A 22,998-nucleotide genomic window follows, 5' to 3' on the forward strand; every position below is an offset into this window, starting at 1 on the left:
CTGCAACATCACTTTCAAAATAATATTACTATTTATGGCTTTGACTAAAGACGACACTATTTGATCGGAATTAAAATAAAGTAAAAATATATATGTGAGTAATAGCTTATCGTTTAATGATTTTGACTCTTATTAACGCCATAATAAACACATTAACATACAACCATCTATGCAACAACACTTTTAAAAAAACCACATTTTAGTTTTGATTAAAGAGAATATTATACTCCCTCCGTTTCATTTTACTTGTCGTTCTAAACTTCGACACACAGATTAATAAAACATTTAAGTTTATCTATTTACTAGATAAAAACATCATTACCCATACACCTAACCAGATTTCAACCAATAGAAAAATAGATTAGAATAAAAAAGTCAATAAATTTTGCATTGAAATAATAAAACGACACTGATTTTGCTCTAAAACGACATCTAATTCGAAACGGAGGGAGTATGATTGAAACTTAAAGGTAATAGATTGTAGTTTAATAATTTTGCTAGGTTTTAGTGCCGCAATAAACACATTAAATTCCAACCATCTATGCAACAATATTTTCCAAAAAAAACTACTCCCTCTGTATCACTTTAAGTGATGTTTTACGAGAAAAAAATTTGTTCCATTTTAAGTGATGTTTTTAAGTTTTCATGTGAAAAGTAAATGCAATTTTATATTTTTGACTATTTGTATTCTGCAGTATGATTTTTTATTGGTTGAATTATCTGTACTTATTGTTGTTTTTATACAAACGAGAAAGATTGAATAAAATTTTGTAATTCCTTAATCGGTGTGCAAAAACCTTAAAACCCACTTATTGTAATACAGAGGGAAGGAGTAATTTTTAGTTTCAATTAAAACAAAATTATATGATCAAAATTTAAAATTTAATATATTGTCGCTTAATAAATTTACTTGTTATTAGCGCCGCAATAAACACATTAAAATCCATTTATCTATGCAACATCAATTTCAAAAACTACTACTATTTTTTAGTTTGATTAAAGACAACATTATATGATTGAAACTTAAAAGGCAATAGATTGTCATTTAATGATTTTGCTCATTATTAGACGCCGCAATCCCCTAGAATATATTTGCGAAGTGATTTTGCCACATGTCCTTTCTACAATCAATTTCACAAAACAAATATGACATGACTACTGAAATTGATGACATGTTTTATAGCTTAATATGACATGGACAATTGCATTTAATGTTAATTTATATTTTTGGTAAACTTTTTAAAATATGGTAATAACTCATATATTACATTTAATGTCAATTTATATTTTTGAAATTTTTTTTAGAATATGGAGATAACTCATAAATTATCATTAAAATAAATATATTCAAATATGACATTATAAATTTCGAAATATAATTTAATTATATATTTTTAAATTATACAATTTTATTACTAAAATTTTCAAAAAAGTATACAATTGTTTTAGAAAATTATAAAATTTAATCGTAAAATCATTATTTTTTTATATATCTACAAATTTTATAAATATTGTTTAATTTTAATTTTTGATAATTATGCAACTTTTACAAATTTATTTAATATATTTAATTAAAACAAATAGATAGAAAAATCTATCTAAGATTATAATTTCAAATATATACATGTATATTCTTAAATATAATTTTTATATTTAATTAAATCAAATTTATATTAAAATATTGATACGAAAAAAGAAAATTTACAATATTAATAAAATTTTATTTTAAAATATAATTTATATTTATCTGTTAAAAAATATTTTAAATTTTTTACTGCACATGGTGCAGCAAGACACCTAGTAAACACATTAAAATCCAACCATTTCCATAATATCACTCAAAATAATACTCCCTCTGTTTCATTATAAGTATCGTTTTAGGTTTCGACACAAGGATTAAGGAAACAATTAATTTTGTACATTTCCTATTAAAAAACATTATTACCTATACACTTAACAATATTTCAACCAATGGTAAAATAAATTTTGCATTGAAAATCGAAAACGACCCTTATTTTGTAACAAAAAAAATTCTCTAAAACGACACTTAATATGAAACGGGGAGAATACTATTTTTAGTTTTAATTGAAGATGACACTATATGATCTAAACTTAAAAAGGCAATAGATTATCGTTTAATGATTTTTGCTCATTATTAGCGCCGCAATAACCTAGACTATATTTGCAAAGTGATTTATACACATGTCGTCAATACAATCATTCTCGGTGAAAAAATATGACATGACACTTAAAATAGATGACATGGTTTTAGAAAATAGTGACATGACATTATATTAATTGTGAGATGTAAAATTTCTTTATAAAAAATTAAATATTTTTGCAGGGATTTTAAATATTGTAATAAAAATAACTCATATATCATCATTAATGTCAATTTTCCATATAAATATTTATTTATGGTAAACTATTAAATATATTAATAATTCATATATCACAATTAAAATAATGATATATATGTATATATGTATCTTACATTAATAAAAGTAAACTAAATAAAGTAACACTAATCCCAAAAAATATTTTATAGTTAAATATTTAAAAAACAATTCAGTTTAAGTAAAACAAACAAAGTCTCAAATTTATTAGAATTTATATTTATATGTAAATATATATATATATATGTATATATTTAAAATTAGATGGGAAGATATATATATATATATAATAAATAATCATTAAACACAATAATATAATTAAAACTATTTTTATAAAAATCTAATTTTATCTTTATTAAAATTTAAATAAAATCTAATTTATATATTTATACCAAATCAGAAGAAATAAGATTACAAAAATACGTGTATGATTTTTTATAACTATTGAAGTTAAAATATAAATTAATAATGTTGAAATATAAATCTAAATTTTCTTTGAAATAAAAAATGTTATGTTAAAAATTAATATTTCTGCGCGTGGCGCATGAAAACTCCTAGTAACCACATTAAAATCCAACCATGATTACACTATTTATCAGAATTAAGTGAAAATAAAAAGTATATGTAAGTTTATTAGATTGTCTTTTAATGATTACGGCTATTATTAGCGTGGCAATAAACACATTAAATCTATTACAAAAATGAGATTTAAATAGTTTCTTTTCTTTTGTCAGTTTGGATGAGATATGGTTTTTGGAAATACATACCTTTTAAGTTCCTTACAAACAATAGAAACGTGATTTATTTGACTTGTTTTTAACTCATTAAAGGGAAAATCCATAGATGTAAAAATAAAAGATAACTTCCCTTTTATTCTACAAAGAGAGTGGTACAATGGTAAAATGGACACAAGAATAGCTTATAAAAGGCCACAAGACATGACACAAACATGCATACTCCCATCTTCACCTCTTCAGACCAAACTGAAAAAAACGAGAAGGTAATCTACCTTTCTCACTATTTTTTTCCAGTTTCTTTCATTAGATTGTAATCCATATTGGCTAGAATTCTGTTTCTGAATCATAATGCGATATCCCGGTAACCTCTTTTAATGAGAGATGATCATCGAAATTATCTACTTTTTCTATAAGTAGTGTATACTTCAATTTTCTTGACCAACCATTTTGGCTTTTTGATCATCTGTCGTCCATATATGTCATGCAACTTGTTTTCTTGCTTATGATATCTATTTTAGGATCTCCATGCACCTTTGCTTTCTTCTGTAATAGTAGTGTCAGTTAGCTCCCAGTATAAAATAATCTTCAGTGTTGTGTGGAAGACTGATTTGAGCCTTGAAATTTAGTCCTTAAGAAAAAGGTTTTGAACTTAGTTTTCACGGTTGAGTGTTGTTTCTGGCAAATGTTGACATCATTTTAGCAGGAAAAATGCCGAAGGTGCCAAGCAACAGGACCAGAGTGTCACCATACCCGCTTCGCTCTACAAGGACTCAGAAAGAACCTATCGAGGCACAAGGCCCAAGCCAATGGGAGGATGTCTTGTGTGTGATCTGCCAGGAAGCGCCACACAATGCCATCCTCATGCAGTGCTCTTCATCCTCTACTGGATGTCGTGCCTATATGTGCGACACGAGTGTTCGTCACTCCAACTGTTTCAAGCAGTACCGCAAGAAAAACATGAACCGCGTAACCAAGGCCTTTAACTGTCCTTACTGCAGAGGAGAGGTCTATGAGGCGATGAAGGTGCAGTCAGGTGGAAGGAGAGCTCTGAATGCTAAACCGAGGTCTTGCGCTTTCGAGAACTGCAACTTCTCGGGGACATATTCTCAGCTTAAGAATCATTTGAAAGCTGATCACCCCGGTTCCACCCGACCTTTGGTTGACCAGGAGAGAGAGCGGGTGTGGGAACAGATGCAGAGAGTTACTCAGTACAATGATATCAGTATTGCAGCTGGTCTCCCACGTAGCGGCTTCGAGGTTTTGCATCAACAGCTTCCCGATGTTCCTCCTCGTCTGGTGATCCTGCTTTGGGTCAATGGAGTGGTTCAGGGCATTTTGCATCATCAACTTCCCAACAGTCTTCCGCATAGTTTCGAGATCCGGGCTGGGGCCAATGGGGTGGTGCGGAACTATCTTCTGTGCTTCCGCGGACTTGGTGCTGCTTCGCCTCTCAGTATTCATGATTCTTAACTTTGTATAGTGTCTTTTAAGTAGCCAAAGTTTTGAACATTGTTCAAAAGTTTGATATCTTTTTTTTAGTAACACCAAAAGTTTGATATCTAATTAAGCTTTTTGATGTCTCAAAAGTATCCATAATGTTCAAATTACCATAACATTATGTAGAGCATATATATATTAGGTGATTATCCCGTTCTTTTAAATAAAGTAAATATATTATAATAACCAATTAATGTTTTACTTTCAGTTTTAATTTTTTGTATCGCATCTATTTTTCCAAATTCAACAATAACTTTTTTGTTCTAAATTATATATAAAATTTTGATTAATTTTTTTATTTGCATTTAGGTTGGTTGTTACCTTTATAGTAAAATTATGTATAACTTAATACCTATTGCAGAAAATTAAATAGAAAATAACTAAAGTTGACTGATTCAAAATTACACAGACGAACATAAGAATTATATTTGCTTGGGATTTTTGTTATATGTATATTTGATTTTGTACGAATATAAAGAAAAAGTTAAATTAAAAATAAAGTAAATATTAAGGAAAATAATCGATTTTTCAATATGTAAAGTATAATACTTTTAGTTTATTGAAAGTATCTAAAGTTATGCTAGTTAAAAAGCTTTTGTAATTATTTGATCAAAAATATGTTTATAGTAAAGAAGTATTTTGAATTTCCTTTTGTAATATATATATTATCTTTCTTAAAATATTTGTTTTTAAATATTTAAACATTTTAATAATAAACACCAATTTTTGGGATATGTTTTTGAAAAATCATCTTTTATTAGTTAAATTTTTTTTATAACTTTATATATAGATACTTTATCTTTTTGCAGTCTGATAAAAATGTAATTAAAAGTGTTGTTAAAATTTTTATGAAAATCCTAATATGAAAAAATGAATAAATCATCTCACTAATAGTAACTATAAAATATGTTTAGTCAACTAAAGATAATTCATTTTATGTTATTTAAATTATTATTTTTAATAATCTACCTAAATGTATAGATATAAATAAGTATTTTTATTATTTTAAAAAAAATATAACAGAATGCTTTTTAAGATAATGTTTTGAAAGGAAGATTTTTTTAATATCAAAATTATTTTTTGTGAATTTTTCTTTTTAATGAAATCACATTATATATTAAATATGTACATATTAAATTTGTTTTAAAATTTTAGACATGTTTCCTTTTATGGTAGATATGTTATTTGAAAAAATAAAAATAAAACTAAATTAAAATTTAGTTGACAGCAAGTAATAAATAAATAGTTTAATAATGAAAATTATTATATAGACTTTTTTTAATTTTTTATGAGTAACTATATAACCGAATATAGTAAAAAATAAATATGAACACGTCACGCAAAAAACTGACTTCTAAAATAATATTATAGAGATAATATTCAGCGTTTTCAACCCAAAAACAAAACGTTGTGCATAGAGAAAGTACAAGCTTAAGGTTGGACGTTTTAGAGTATCATCAAGTTCGGCTCATCTTTACTTAAACAACCAATTCCTTCTTCTAGATAGTCCTCTCTATTGATTCAGAACTCTGGTGCGTCCTGCAACATAAATCCTTCAACAAATTTTCTCTTGACAATCATTTCACGTACTAGAGTTTCAAGGGTTTTTTGTTGCGAAAGAGGAAGCATTGAGGTTTGGAAATGCTGTGGAAGAGCACAATGTCAGAAAGAAGATTTAATAGTTTCTTCCAGCTTTGTAACAAAACTGTAATCGTCAATCTACAAATGTGATGGAAGGAAAGTATGCATTGCCAATTCACTATTGTACTATCGAAAAGCTGTTTTTTTTATATGTACAAAAGAAGCAACAACACAAAAAAAAAAACAAGCCTCTCTGGATCAAACATCACTCCAAAGCTTCAAAAAAGAAACAAACAATCTCTGATGTGTCTCCACCTACAAGTTTCAAACAACATCTGCCCAAAAAATGTCACAAACACTCAAAAGAGCTCTTGGAATGAATCTCTCTTGCATCATCGTCATCCCCCCTCTCTGGAAGTATCAAAACTGAAATTAGCTCAAGTGTGTGTTTTGCAGAGGGTTTTCAATAAGTAGATTTTCACTCATACTCAGTATTAACCTTTTCTTTTATTTCTCCATGCTAGTTGTACAATAACAACAATATTATAACAAAAGAAAAGGCTAAGGCTTTTGTAATCCATTAAAGCCCAGAACCTTGAGAATCATCTTTCTCATCACTCTCTTGCTGATGATGATCTTCGTGTGATGGGTTATGATGAAGAGTATGGTGAAGAACTCTACCCTGAGCTTGAACCTGAGCTTGAGTCATCTGCTGATAAATCTGTGTAAATGAATGTTGATTAAAAACTCCAACATTACCTTCCTGAGCAAACCCTAACTCAAGTCCAGGCATCTGATTGTTATTACCACCCAAAATGGATACAAAACTCATACCTCCAGGAAAATCAAACCCACCAGCTCCAAACCCAGCTACATTTGTCTATAACCCACATGGTACATTTGACCTAGAAGCTTCTCTCCTCCTCCTTCTCCGCCGCCAACTCCCCAATTTGGTCTACCACTACTAGACCCACCACCACTCTCTAACTCACAACTGATCATTAAACCAGCAGTGAGAGACCATCCTTGATGATGATGATGTTGATGATGGTTAGAGACAGTAGCAGCTGTTGGATAGTTTCAAGCTTGTGGAAACTTAACATATTATTAGATGTTTAATATGTTAAGATAAACACAATAAGGAAATCTAAAAATAGGAAAATGAAGTTTTCTATTTAGGTTAGATTTGTGTTTTTCATATTTCACATGTTAAAGAGAATTGTCTTTCATATACATGTAGGTCTCATGAAAATTTGCTCCATAAGATCGAAAGTAGAAACATCGATAGCTTTAGTCGTGAGAAATTTCTAAAGCTAATAATAAAAATTGTTCTTATAATTCTTGTGTTTCTTAAGATTTGAATTGGTATCAGAGCCATGTTTCGATCATGGAACCTGTGGGTTATGGGCCCACCACGCTTCCGCTGGATTTAATAAAGCTTTGTATAACACATAAACACATAAATTGCAGGTATATGAAACTTGGCGTAACCCATATAAAGCTTTGTGTAACACATAAGCTCGATCCTCCTCTCCTTTCTTCTTAGAACCAGCGGTCTATCTACAAGCTCTCATATTTTGGTTCTTGTGATAGATTTCAACTCGTCAGCCATAGCTTCAATCCAATTTTCTTCACAAAATAGATTAAAATCATCTGAGGCAAACTCTCCACTATATGTGCATTCTATATTGAACTCAGCTAAGTTCAATCTAAGTTGCACCAATGGAGGAGAAGAGGTAGCCTCAGCTAAGTTCAATGTAGGATGCACGGATAGAGGAGGAGAGTTTGCCTCATATGAGTTTAACCTATTTTGTGAAGAAAATTAGGTTGAAGCTATGACAGACTAGTTGAAATCTATCACAAGGAACACGATATGAGAGATTGTAGATAGACCGACTGGTTCTGAAAATAAAATGATTGTTAAACTTCTACCAATTTGAAACATATAAAATTAAGTTTTAAATTTGTAAGAAAATAAAATGAAAATATAATTTCTTATAAGTTACATCAAATTTATATTTTTATTTTCTTACAAATTAAATCTTAATTTTATCACCACCATTTTTAGAATATGATCCGTTCATCCACCATTATTTTAAAGTAGTAATAAAACATACTCCAAATTTTAAGATCAAAATTTATGATAATGTATAATAAATTATTTTATTTACATGGTAAGTTGGTATATGATCGAAGCTTAAGAGGCAATAGATTGTTGTTTAGTGATTTTGTTCATTATTAGCGGCGCAATAAACACACTAAAATTTAAAATCCAACCATCTCTACAACATCACTTTCAAAATAATACTATTTTTAGTTTTGATTAAACATGACACTATATGGTTGAAACTTAAAAAGGCAATAGATTGTCGTTTAATGATTTTGTTCATTATTAGCACCGCAATAACCACAATTAAATCTAACCATGATTACACTATTTGATCAAAATCAAGGGAAAAAATTTATATAAGTAATATATAAGTAATGGATTATCGTTTATTGATTACGTCTATTATTAGCTTCACAATAAATAATTAAATTTATTACAAAAATAAGATTTAAATAGTTCTTTTTCTTTTGTTAGTTTGCATGAGATATAATTTCTGGATTACATACCTTTTAAGTTCCTTACAAACAATAGAAAAAAATGATTTATTTGACTTTTGTTTTAACCTCATTAAAGGGAAAATCCATAATTGTATAAATAAAAGATAACTTCCCATTTATTCCACAAAGAGAGTGGTACAATGGTAAAATGGACAACAAGGATAGCTTATAAAAAGGCATAAGACATGACACAAACATACATACTCCCTATCTCCACCTCTTGAGACCAAACTGAAATAAACGAGAAGGTAATATACATTTCTTAATCGTGTTTGTTTTTTTACAGTTTCTTTCATTAGATTGTAATCCATATTGGCCAGACCTCTGATTCTGATCATAATGTGAGATCCCGGTAACCTCTTTAATGAGAGATGATCATCAAAAATTTCTATACTTCTATTTTATTGACCAACCATTTTTGCTTTCTGATCATCTGTCGTCCATATGTGTCATGCAATTTAGTTTCTTGGTTATGATATCTATTTTATGGATCTCCATGCACCTTTGCTTTCTTTTGTAATAGTAGTGTTAATTACTTCCCCAGTATAAAACAGTCTTCACTGTTGTGTGGAAGACTGATTTGAGCCTTGAGATTGAGTCCTTAAGGAAAAGGTTTTGAATTTGATTTTCATGGTTGAGTGTTGTTTCTGGTAAATGTTGACATCCTTTTAGCAGAAAAAATGCCTAAGGTGCCAAGCAACAGGACCAGAGTGTCACCATACCCGCTTCGCTCTACAAGGACTCAGAAAGAACCTATCGAGGCACAAGGCCCAAGCCAATGGGAGGATGTCTTGTGTGTGATCTGCCAGGAAGCGCCACACAATGCCATCCTCATGCGGTGCTCTTCATCCTCTACTGGATGTCGTGCTTACATGTGCGACACGAGTGTTCGTCACTCCAACTGTTTCAAGCAGTACCGCAAGAAAAACATGAACCGTGTAACCAAGGTCATGAACTGTCCTTACTGCAGAGGAGAAGTTTATGAGGCGATGAAGGTGCAGTCGGGTGGAAGGAGAGATCTTAATGCTAAACCGAGGTCTTGCGCTTTCGAGAACTGCAATTTCTCTGGGACATATTGTCAGCTTAAGAATCATTTGAAAGCTGATCATCCCAGTTACACTCGACCCTTGGTCGACCAGGGGAGAGACCGGGCGTGGGAACAGATGCAGAGAGCAACTGAGTACAATGATATCAATGCTGCAGCTGGTCTCCCGCATAGTGGCTTGGAGGTTTTGCATCAACAGCTTCCGGATGTTCCTCCTCGTCTGGTGATTCTGCTCTGGCGTTCTTAACTTTGTTTAGCGTTTTTTTTTTAGTAGCCAAAGTTTGAACATTGATATATTCAAAAAAAAAAAAAGTTTGAACATTGTTTAAAATTTTGATATCTAAATAACCTTTTTGATGTCTCAAAAGCATCCATAATGTTCAAATTGTCATATCATTATGTAGAGCATATATATATATATATATATGGTAATTTGTAAAGTAAATATATTATAATAACTAATTAATGTTTTATTTTCAATTTTAAATAATTTGTTTTTATCGCATCTATTTCTCCACATTCAATAATAACTCTTTTGTTCTAAATAGATAAAATTTTGATTATTTTTATTATTTGCATTAAAGTTTGTTGTTATCTTTATAGTAAAATTATGTATAACTTAATACCTATTTCAGAATTAAATAAAAAATAACTAAAGTTGACTGATTCAAAATTACAAAAATAAACATAAGAATTATATTTGCTTGGGATTTTTGTTATATGTATATTGGATTTTGTAAGAATATAAAGAAAAAGTTAAATTAAAACCAAAGTAAATATTAAGGAAAAAACGATTTTTTAATATGCTAAAGTATAATACTTTTAGTTTATCGAAAGCATCTAGAGTTGTGCTAGTTAAAAATATTTTGTAATTATTTTATCAAAAAATATGTTAGTAGCAAATAAGTATTTTTAATTTCCTTTTGTAATATATATTATCTTTCTTAAAATATTTGTTTTTAAATATTTAAACATTTTAATAATAAACACCAATTTTTGGGATTTGTTTTTGAAAAATCATCTTTTATTAGTTAAATATTTTTTAGAACTTTATAGATATTTTATCTTTTTGCAGTCTGATAAAAATGTAAATAAAAGTATGGTTAATATTTTTATGAAAATCCTAATATGCAAAAATGAATAAATCATCTCACTAATAGTAACTATAAAATATGTTTAGTCAACTAAAGATAATTCATTTTATGTTATTTAAATTGTTTTTTTAAAATCTACCTAAATGTATAGATATAAATAAATATTTTTATTATTTTAAAAATATATAACAGAATGCTTTTTAAGATAATGTTATGAAAGGAAGATTTTTTTAATATCAAAATTATTTTTTTGTGGATTTTCCTTTTTATGAAATCACATTATATATTAAATATGTGCATATTAATTTTTTTTTTAATTTAGACATATTTCCTTTTTATCGTACATATGTTATTTGAAAAAATAAAAATAAAACTAAATTAAAATTTAGTTGACAGTAATTAATAAATAAATAGTTTAATAATGAAAATTAATATATAGATTATTTTAATTTTTTTACGAGTAACTATGTAACTGAATATAGTAAAAATTAATATGAACACGACACGCAAAAAACTGACTTCTAAAATAATATTATAGAGATAATATTCATCGTTTTCAACCGAAAAATAAAAAGTTGTGCATACAAAAAGTACAAGCTTAAGGTTGGACGTTTTAGAGTATCATCAAGTTTGGCTCATCTTTACTTAAACAACCAATTCGTTCTTCTAGATAGTCCTCTCTATTGATCCAGAACTCTGGTGCGTCCTGCAACATAAATCCTTCGACAAATTTTCTCTTGACAATCATTTCACTTACTAGAGTTTCAAGGGTTTTTTTGTTGCGAAAGAGGAAGCATTGAGGTTTGGAAATGCTGTGGAAGAGCACAATGTAAGAAAGAATATTTAATAGTTTCTTCCAGCTTTGTAACAAAACTGTAATCGTCAATCTACAAATGTGATGGTAGGAAAGTATGCATTGCCAATTCACTATTTTTTTTTTGCAAATGATTTTAATAATAAATAGAGGTGCAACACGAGGACTTCCCGGGAGGTCACCCATCCTAGTACTACTCTCGCCCAAGCACGCTTAACTACGGAGTTCTGATGGAATCCGGTGCATTAGTGCCAATTCACTATTGTACCATCGAAAAGCCGTTTTTCTTATATATACAAAAGAAGCAACAACACAAAAAAAAAGCAAGCCTCTCTGGATCAAACATCACTCCAAAGCTTCAAAAAAGAAACAAACAATCTCTGACTGTGTCTTCACCTACAAGTTTCAAACAACATCTGCCCAAAAAATGTCACAAACACTAAAAAGAGCTCTTGGAATGAATCTCTCTTGTATCATCATCATCCTCCCTCTGGAAGTATCAAAACTGAAATTAGCTCAAATGTGTGTTTTGCAGAGGGTTTTCAATAAGTAGATTTTCACTCTCACTCAGTATTAACCTTTTCTTTTCTTTCTCCATGCTAGTTGTACAATTACAACAATATTATAACAAAAGAAAAGGCTAAGGCTTTTCAAATCCATTAAAGCCCAGAACCTTGAGAATCATCTTTTTCATCACTCTCTTGCTGATGATGACCTTCATGTGATGGGTTATGATGAAGAGTATGGTGAAGAACTCTACCCTGAGCTTGAGTCATCTGCTGATAAATCTGTGTAAATGAATGTTGATTAAAAACTCCAACATTACCTTCCTGAGCAAACCCTAACTCAAGTCCAGGCATCTGATTGTTATTACCACCCAAAATGGATACAAAACTCATACCTCCAGGAAAATCAAACCCACCAGCTCCTAACCTAGCTACATTTGTCCATAACCCACATGGTACATTTGACCTAGAAGCTTCTCTCCTCCTCCTTCTCCGCCGCCAACTCCCCAATTTGGTCTACCACTACTAGACCCACCACCACTCTCTAACTCACAACTGATCATTAAACCAGCAGTGAGAGACCCACCTTGATGATGATGATAATGGTTAGAGACAGTAGCAGCTGTTGGATAATTTCAAGCTTATGGAAACTTAACATATTATTAGATGTTTAATATGTTAAGATAAACACAATAAGGAAATCTAAAAATAGGAAAATGAAGTTTTCTATTTAGGTTAGATTTGTGTTTTCCATATCGTACATGTTAAAGAGAATTGTCTTTCATATAAATGTAGGTCTCATGGAAAGTTGCTCCATAAGATCGAAGGTAGAAACATCGAGAGCTTTAGTCTTGAGAAATTTCTAAAGCTAATAATAAAAATTGTTCTTATAATTCTCGTGTTTCTTAAGATTTGAATTGGTATCAGAGCCAGGTTTCGATCATGGCACCTGTGGGTTATGGGCCCACCACGCTTCCGCTGGATTTAATAAAGCTTTGTATAACACATAAACACATAAATTGCAGGTATATGAAACTTGGCGTAACCCATATAAAGCCTTGTGTAACACATAAACTCGATCCTCCTCTCCTTTCTTCTCAGAACCAGCGGTCTATCTGCAAGCTCTCATATTTTGGTTCTTGTGATAGATTTCAACTCGTCAGCCATAGCTTCAATCCAATTTTCTTCACAAAATAGATTAAAATCATCTGAGGCAAACTCTCCACTATATGTACATTCTATACTGAACTCAGCTAAGTTCAATCTAAGTTGCACCAATGGAGGAGAAGAGGTAGCCTCAGCTAAGTTCAATGTAGGATGCACGGATAGAGGAGGAGAGTTTGCCTCATATGAGTTTAACCTATTTTGTGAAGAAAATTAGGTTGAAGCTATGGCAGACTAGTTGAAATCTATCACAAGGAACACGATGTGAGAGATTGTAGATAGACCGACTGGTTCTGAAAATAAAATGATTGTTAAACTTTTACCAATTTGAAACATATAAAATTAAGATTTAAATTTGTAAGAAAATAAAATGAAAATATAATTTCTTATCAGTTACATCAAATTTATATTTTTATTTTCTTACAAATTTAAATCTTAATTTTATCACCACCATTTTTAGAATATGATCCGTGCATCCGCCATTATTTTAAAGTAGTAATAAAACATACTCCAAGTTTTAAGATCAAAATTTATGATAATGTATAATAAATTATTTTATTTACATGGTAAGTTGGTATATGATCGAAGCTTAAGAGGCAATAGATTGTTGTTTAGTGATTTTGTTCATTATTAGCGCCTCAATAGACACACTAAAATTTAAAATCCAACCATCTCTACAGCATCACTTTCAAAATAATACTATTTTTAGTTTTGATTAAACATGACACTATATGAAAAGGCAATATACATTTCTTATTCGTGTTTGTTTTTTAACAGTTTCTTTCATTAGATTGTAATCCATATTGGCCAGACCTCTGATTCTGATCATAATGTGAGATCCCGGTAACCTCTTTAATGAGAGATGATCATCAAAAATTTCTACTTTTTTTTTGATAAGTAGTGTATACTTCTATTTTATGACCAACCATTTTTGCTTTCTGATCATCTGTCGTCCACATATGTCATGCAATTTAGTTTCTTGGTTATGATATCTATTTTATGGATCTCCATGCACCTTTGCTTTCTTTTGTAATAGTAGTGTTAATTACTTCCCCAGTATAAAACAGTCTTCACTGTTGTGTGGAAGACTGATTTGAGCCTTGAGATTGAGTCCTTAAGGAAAAGGTTTTGAATTTGATTTTCATGGTTGAGTGTTGTTTCTGGCAAATGTTGACATCATTTTAGCAGGAAAAATGCCGAAGGTGCCAAGCAACAGGACCAGAGTGTCACCATACCCGCTTCGCTCTACAAGGACTCAGAAAGAACCTATCGAGGCACAAGGCCCAAGCCAATGGGAGGATGTCTTGTGTGTGATCTGCCAGGAAGCGCCACACAATGCCATCCTCATGCGGTGCTCTTCATCCTCTACTGGATGTCATGCTTACATGTGCGACACGAGTGTTCGTCACTCCAACTGTTTCAAGCAGTACCGCAAGAAAAAACATGAACCGTGTAACCAAGGTCATGAACTGTCCTTACTGCAGAGGAGAAGTTTATGAGGCGCTGAAGGTGCAGTCGGGTGGAAGGAGAGATCTTAATCCTAAACCGAGGTCTTGCGCTTTCGAGAACTGCAATTTCTCTGGGACATATTGTCAGCTTAAGAATCACTTGAAAGCTGATCATCCCAGTTACACCCGACCCTTGGTCGACCAGGGGAGAGAGCGGGCGTGGGAACAGATGCAGAGAGCAACTGAGTACAATGATATCAGTACTGCAGATGGTCTCCCGCATAGTGGCTTGGAGGTTTTGCATCAACAGCTTCCCGATGTTCCTCCTCGTCTGGTGATTCTGCTCTGGGTCAATGGAGTGGTGCAGGGCACTTTACATCATGAACTTCCCAACAGTCTTCCGCATAGTTTCCAGATCCGGGCTGGGGCCAATGGGGTGGTGCGGAACTATCTTTTGTGCTTCGGCGGACTTGGCGCTGCTTCGCCTCTCAGTATTCATGATTCTTAACTTTGTTTAGCGTCTTTTTAGTAGCCTAAGTTTTGAACATTGTTCAAAATTTTGATATCTAAATAACCTTTAATGATGTCTCAAAAGCATCCATAATGTTCAAATTATCACATCATTATTATAATATATAAATATATTATAATAACTAATTAATATTTTACTTTCAGTTTTAAATATTTTTTTGTTTATCGCATCTATTTCTCGAAATTCAACAATATTTTTTTTGTTCTAAATAGATAAAATTTTGATGAATTTTTTTATTTGCATTAAGGTTGGTTGTTATCTTTATAGTAAAATTATGTATAACTTGATACCTATTTTGAAAATTAAATAGAAAATAACTAAAGTTGACTGATTCAAAATTACACAAATGAACATAACAATAATATGTTGAAATTTACTTTAAATAATATTAAACATAAGAATTAGATTTGCTTGGGATTTTATTATATGTATATTGGATTATGACGAATATAAAGAAAAAATCAATTAAAACCAAAGTAAATATTAAGCAAAAACAAAGATTTTTTCAAAATGTTATAGTATAATATTTTTAGATTATTGAAAGCATCTAGAGTTATGCTAGTTAAGAAGTTTTTGTAATTATTTGATCAAAAATATATTTATAGTAAAGAAGTATTTTTAATTTACTTTTGTAATATATATTATCTTTCTTCAAATATTTTTTTTAAATATTTTTAAATTTTTAAAAAATAAACACCAATTTTTTGGGATTTGTTTTTGAAAATTCATCTTTCATTAGTTAAATATTTTTGTAACTTTATAGATAGTTTTTTTCTTTTTACAGTCTGATAAAAAATGTAAATAAAAGTGTGGATATTTTTTTCATGAAAAAATAATATGCAAAATGAATAAATCATCTCATTAATAGTAACTAGAAAATATTTTTAATCAACTAAAGATAACTCGTTTTATGTTATTTAAATTATTTTTAATAATCTAACAAAATGTATAGTTATAAATAAATATTTTTATTATTTTAAATAGATATATAACAGAATGATGTTTAAGATAATGTTTTGAAAGGAAATTTCTTTTAATATTAAAATTATTTTTTGTGAAATTTCTTCTTTTTTTTTATGAAATCACATTATATATAGTAAAATATGTACATAATAATTTTTAAGACTTTAGACATGTTTCCTTTTTTATGTTGTATATGTTATTTGAGAAAAAATATATAAAAAAAAAGAAAACTAAAATAAAATTTAGTTGACAGCAATTAAAAAATAAAAAGAACTAAAATAAATTTAGTTCACTGCTGGATATCGTAAACTTGAAGCCCATACCTACATAATGATCAACCATAATAATTTGGGCCGAAATATGATCATAACTTATACTGAAAAACATATTTCCACTTCACTTCATAGTCCATATGCACATACATGTAATTACGAGAACAATTTCGACTTTTGATTATGATCCTTACAAGTTCAACCTGATACAATATTTTTCGTCGAAGGGCTATTCTATTACTCAAAGAACTTGAGGTAGTCTGGGTAACTATGCCGGAATTGAACAACCAATGTAACAAAGCTTCCTATGAAATGATCTAGCAGACTTAACTAACGAATCAGATATTCCATTTTATGCTCTTGGGATGTGAGAGATCTTGAATTCCGGAAAACATAGCTGGAGCGTCTTTATTGTCTCCAATTCAGTCGCAAAACTTGGCCAAGCTTGAGGTTCCCTTATCATTGCTATTAGATCCTTGTAATTTGTTTCAAAGCTCTCACACGAGGAATGTAGAAGCATGCTCTCTATTGTCCATCTCAGTGCCTCCACTTCTGAATGTAGGGCAGACTCTCGCCTACTGAAGTTACGCATTCCTATGAGTTGTATTTGTCTCAGGCTATCCTTCCAAACCCATCCGCAGCCACTAAATTGTGCCATGGAAGTCCATGATCCATCCACCATATATATATTATCCAAGCATATGGCTTAGGTTTCATCATTGTGAAGCTCTTGTGGGGTGTCCGGTGCCATCTCATTCGCATTAAACCAAGCCTGGCATTCGCTTTCAGCATATTTGACTAGTTCCAGAGGATCTCTGTCTATTCCCCTAAAAACTTTTATCGTTATGGGCCTTCCAGATATACCAGATTATCCAAGGATAAGGGTCTCTACCAAGCTCTGGTTCAGTAATGTCATTCTTCCTCCAGAAGAGATAATCCATGTTAGCATAGATACTAGACAAAGGAAAAATGCCAGGAGCCGATGGTGTTGATGCTAGGGACCATACTTGCAGAGTTGGAACATTCATATATGGCATGAGTAGCGGTTTCTTCTGGCTCCCCACATCTTGGACAATAATTGTCGCATCTCATATTCTGACGTACTAGATTTCTTGTAACAACAACTTGTCATGTTATCAATTGCCACATAAGATGGCATATCTTCTGAGATGCTTTTACTTTCCAAAAAAGGCTTGAAGTTTGATTATGCTGGGCTCCAGAATCTCCAACTCATCATCATTTCTCATTAGGTTACGGGCTACCCAATATCCTGATTTAACTGTGTATTGACTATTTTTGTGTAATTCCAGCAGAAGGAATCTCTGTGGTGAGTTGAGCTTATGGCCAACGATAATGAGGGGGTATATCCTCTGGAATAACATAGTTCTCTAGTAGTCCTACATCCCACTACTTTGTTTCGCCATTAATGAGATCACTAACTCTCAAATTTAGATGCAGGACAAGGGCAATTGATCTAGCCGGCCTAGCTAGCGTAGTAGGAATCCAAGGGTCCTCCCACACCCTGACCTCATATCCCGAATGTATTTTTTGTCTAATGCCCAATAGTAGTAGTTTTCGTGCCGCTGATATACTGGACCAGACATAGGATGGACTACTCACTGAATGCAATCGCAATGGCGAACTCATTCTACAATACCTTCCTCTCAATACTCGAGCTACCAACGAATCAGGGAAATTGACTAATCGCCAAAGTTGTTTAGCTAATAGCGCCATATTAAATTCATGGATCATACGTAAACCAATCCCACCCTCTTCTCTTGGTAAGCACATCTTTTCTCATTTAGCCCAATGAATTCCTCTCTTTGGTGGATTTGAGCTCCACCAAAATTGTGCAATGGCACTTGCGAGGTTTTCACAAATCTCCAGCGGGAACAAAAAGGTAGACATAACAAATGTCGGGAGGGCTAACAGTATGGATTTGATTAAAACCTTCTTTCCTCCTTTTGATAGCCACTTTCCCGCTCATCCATTCACTCTATGCATTAATTTTTTTCTTAAGAAACGTAAAAAGCTTGCATTTGGATCCGCTAATATCTTCTGAGATTCCAAGATATGTTCTCATGCCTCCCTCATTCTGTATCCCAAGTGTATCTTTGATTCAACCTGATACAATATTTAACTTATGATATTGATGACCTTCGTATATTACAAATATGATGTTGGTATAGTGTTCTCTTTCTTTTTTTTTGTTGTTCAAATTGGTATAATGTTCTCTTATAAGGTAGAAAATTGGTCCTCTTTTGGTCTTTATGTATTTAAATCATTTGGTTTAAGTAACCAACCGGTTTTATTTTTGTAATCATTCATTTTTTACATATAAGGAAATTTTGAAAGTAAACAATAATATTAACTATTCAGCCGAAAATCTTGCAAATATGTAAACAATAGTTATGTGCCAAATTTATTACGGAAATATAGTTAACCAAATTGAAAATGAAATCTCTGACGTATATTTGATCACTTACAATAAGCTTAATTTCTGTATATGAACAAATTTCTAATCTAATCTATTAATTTAGAGTTTTATTTTTATCTACCATTAACAAGTCATAATAAAATCACTTCAAACATTAGTTAATATGATATATCTGATTATTTACATTAAAAATAAACAAACTATAAATTTAAATGTTATTTTTTATTACAACAAAATCTGTTGAGAAAAAATCAAACAAAATTTTACTTCAAATTTATATATTTTTATAAAATAACATATTAATTCATTTAGAAATTAGTAATATAATATTGTTATAAAACAATGTTAACTAAAATTTTATTATAAAACATGAAATTAAAAATTATATAATACTTTTTTATAAATTCTATAATTATATTTTGTATTATATAAAATAAAAGTGCTATATGGGTTAATAATGAAAAAAATATATTAAATAGGTAAATTAACAAATTTTAATTTTTAGATTGTTTCATTTAAATAAATTATCACACATCATTGAAATAGGTTAAAATTCGTAAACTATATAATATTTTTATGCAAAAAGAAATTTTTTAACATAGGTTAAAATTTTATATCTACAACTATATATTATGTTTTTATTTATTTTGAAACTCTAAACAAAATTGTTTAAAATTTTAATATACAAAAATATAATAGTATATACTAACCACTAGTTCACATACTATTTAAAAATATGTTATTAAATACTATAAACTTTTAGTAATTCATTTAAAATATTAATGACAAACCAAATTTTAGTTATAAATTTTTTTTTTTTTTTAGTTATAACAAAATCTATTGAAAAAAATTAGAAAATATTACCAAATATTCAAATATTTGTTTATAAGATAATGTATTAAAGTAGTAACAAAAAAAATTCAAAATTCATGTAATCTTCCAAACTAAAAAATAGTAGGAAAAATTACATGTTTACCACTTTCATGCTACCACTTTTCTTTCTTACCACCACTAAAGGTACATTTTCAAAAATACTTTCTTCATAGAGAGGCAAAAGATTCTTATGCACTTGTTCTTTATATATAAAGTAAATAAATATTTAAATAAATAAAATTTTAAAAAAAATAAAAATAGTTTCTTTAATTTTTTTTTCAAATTATACTATTTCGAAATTCAGACCGTAAACCCAAAAACTCAGCTCTAAACCCTAAACCATAAATCATAAACCTTATTTTTTGTTTGAAATACAAACACTAAACCCTAAACAATCAATCCTAAACTTTTTTTTTTTTAAATACGAACTCTAAACCCTAAAACATCAACTCTAAGCCCTAAATCCCGAAACAACAACTTTAAACCCTAAACCCTAAATTTTCGACTCTAACCCTAAAACATCAACTCTAAACCCTAAACTTCAACTCTAAACCCTAAACCATCAACACTAAACCCTAAACTATCAACACTAAACCCTAAACCCTAAAAAGTAAACACTGAACCCTAAACCATAAAAAACTAACCCTAAAACATCAACTCTAAACCGTAAACCCTAAACCTTCAACTCTAAACCCTAAACCCTAAATAATAAACCCTAAAACCCCAGAGTTGATGTTTAGGGTTTAGATTTGAAGGTTTAGGGTTTTAGGGTTTAGGGTTTACGTTTAGGGTTTAGAGTTGATGTTATAGGGTCTAGATTTGAAGATTTAGGATTTTAGGGTTTAGGGTTCGAATTTCAGAAAAATATAGGGTTTAGGGTTTACGTTTAGGGTTTAGAGTTGTTGTTTCGGGGTTTAGGGTTTAGAGTTGATGTTTCATGGTTTAGGATTTAGAGTTGATGATTTAGGGTTTATAGTTGATGTTTTAAGTTTTGCTTTAGGGTTTAGGGTTTGCGTTTAGGGTTTAGAGTTTGATGTTTTAGGGTTTGGATTTGAAGGTTTAGGGTTTAGAGTTGATGTTTCGGGGTTTAGGGTTTAGAGTTGATGTTTCAAGATTTAGGGTTTAGAGTTTATGATTTAGGGTTTAGAGTTGATGTTTTAAGTTTAGATTAGTTAACCATATGTTTTTTTTTGTTAAAGTTAATCAAAAGGTTATAAATGTCTTTTACCCTTCATTAAAGATGATGGTAAAAATAGTTAGTGTAGACATGAAAACTGATATTTTGAAAATTGTATTTTTTGCAATTTCCCAAAATAGTACTGTAATTGTTTTAGGAAATTGCCACAAATAGCACTTTCATAGTACCACTTTTCATGTTTACACTAACCAATTTTACCTTCACTTTTAATGAAGGGTAAAAGACACTTATACCTATAGGGTTAACTAATGTAAACTTAAGGTTTAGAATTGAGAGGTGGGGTAGAGTTTTTGGAACGTGAAATTTAAGATTCTAATAAATATATAAATAAATACTTAAAAATATAAAAAAAAATTTAAAAGATATTTTCGAACTTAATTTTTTATTTTCAAAAAGAAATTTAAAAAAATAAATAAAAAAAAAGTTTTCGAAAAAAATTCAAAAAAAAAAATTATAAAAAAAGTTCGAATTTGAAAAAGTATAATTCGAAAACATAAATAATTTTTTTTTCTTTTTTATAAATTTTTTTATTTTTTAAATTTTTTAAATTTTTTTTATTTTTTTTTATTTGAATAATGATTTATCATATATATAGATAACAAGGATATAATAGTCTTTTGCCACTTAATGAAGAATATATTTTTGAAAATATCCCTTTAATGATGGTAAAGATGAAAAGTGGTACCATGAAAATGGTAAACATAAAATTTCTCAAATTTTTTTAAGTTTTCTTGAAAAATTATAAAATTTTGAAAATAATTATTCAAACTCAAAATAATGATATTTCAAATTTTACAAAAGATAAAATCATAGATAATAAAGAATAACTTTTTGAAACGCACCACCAAAAAACAAACTATATATGTTGTAAAAATTAGAGCAGTATAATATTTTGAAAGCTTAATTAAAAAGAAATATAAACTTAATATTATAACACCCAAAAGTACCATGTATCAATAGAAGTTACTAAAATAATATGATAGATGCTATTATGTATAAAAATTATTAAAATAATAGGGTTATATCATTCTAAAAAAAAGTAATTTTACTTATAAATCCCGTAAAATACTAAAATAATATATGTTAAAGAATAATTTTTAACACACAACATATAAATATTAATTATCTTAAACATATTTTTTTCTATAATATAAATAAATAAATTCTTAAAATGTATTATAGCAACGTGTATAAATTGAAGAAATTTTTTTTTTTGAAGGATGTTATCTATTTGATTATTTCATATTATTATTTTATTGTACCTAATTCAAAAACATATTAGTAGATAATAAAAATTAATAACAAAGTAAAATGTATTAAATAATGGGGAAATTACATGTTTACGACTTTCATGCTACTACTTTTCATTTTTACCTTCACTAAGGAAATATTTTCAAAAATACCTTCTTCACTAAAAGGCAAAAAACTCTTACGCCCGTGTTCTTTATATATATAATAAATAACTAATTAAATAAATAAAAATCTAAAAAAATCAAACCCTAAACCCTAAAACTCAACTCTAAACCCTAAATCATCAATCCTAAACCCTATTTTTTTAAATACGAACCCTAAACCCTAAACCATCAATCTTAAATCCTTTTTTTTAAATAAACCCTAAATCCCGAAACATCAACTCTAAACCCTAAATCCCGAAACATCAACTCTAAACCCTAAACCCTAAACCTTCAACTCTAAACCCTAAACCATCAACTCTAAACCCTAAACCCTAAACTTCAACTCTAAACCCTAAACCATCAACACTAAACCCTAAAAAGCAAACTCTAAACCCTAGACCCTAAAAAATTAACCCTAAACCCTAAAATATCAACTCTAA

At 29.6% G+C, this 22,998-nt stretch overlaps 2 protein-coding genes and 1 pseudogene across 2 annotated transcripts; 2 read left to right on the top strand and 1 right to left on the bottom strand.

Moving 5' to 3' along the window:
- The first annotated feature begins 2,898 nt into the window (after window positions 1-2,898).
- LOC106350316 lies at window positions 2,899-6,765 on the top strand. The gene has a single exon (XM_048746946.1). The coding sequence runs from the start codon at window positions 3,842-3,844 to the stop codon at window positions 4,601-4,603; it is 762 nt and encodes a 253-aa protein (XP_048602903.1). The 5' UTR covers window positions 2,899-3,841; the 3' UTR covers window positions 4,604-6,765.
- A 1,188-nt stretch (window positions 6,766-7,953) lies between these two features.
- Window positions 7,954-10,185, top strand: LOC106350318. Its single transcript, XM_048746947.1, has one exon. It carries the CDS (start codon window positions 9,499-9,501, stop codon window positions 10,108-10,110), a length of 612 nt encoding a protein of 203 aa, XP_048602904.1. The 5' UTR covers window positions 7,954-9,498; the 3' UTR covers window positions 10,111-10,185.
- A 1,735-nt stretch (window positions 10,186-11,920) lies between these two features.
- Window positions 11,921-12,041, bottom strand: LOC125582658 (annotated as a pseudogene).
- Window positions 12,042-22,998: the final 10,957 nt, after the last annotated feature.

This window comes from Brassica napus, chromosome C2, assembly GCF_020379485.1.
Source record: "Brassica napus cultivar Da-Ae chromosome C2, Da-Ae, whole genome shotgun sequence".
Taxonomy (NCBI): Eukaryota; Viridiplantae; Streptophyta; class Magnoliopsida; order Brassicales; family Brassicaceae; genus Brassica; species Brassica napus.

What these genes read in the sequence shown, in the direction of transcription:
- LOC106350316 (XM_048746946.1), top strand. Translation starts at nt 3,842, where the DNA reads ATGCCGAAGGTGCCAAGCAACAGGACCAGAGTGTCACCATACCCGCTT.
- LOC106350318 (XM_048746947.1), top strand. Translation starts at nt 9,499, where the DNA reads ATGCCTAAGGTGCCAAGCAACAGGACCAGAGTGTCACCATACCCGCTT.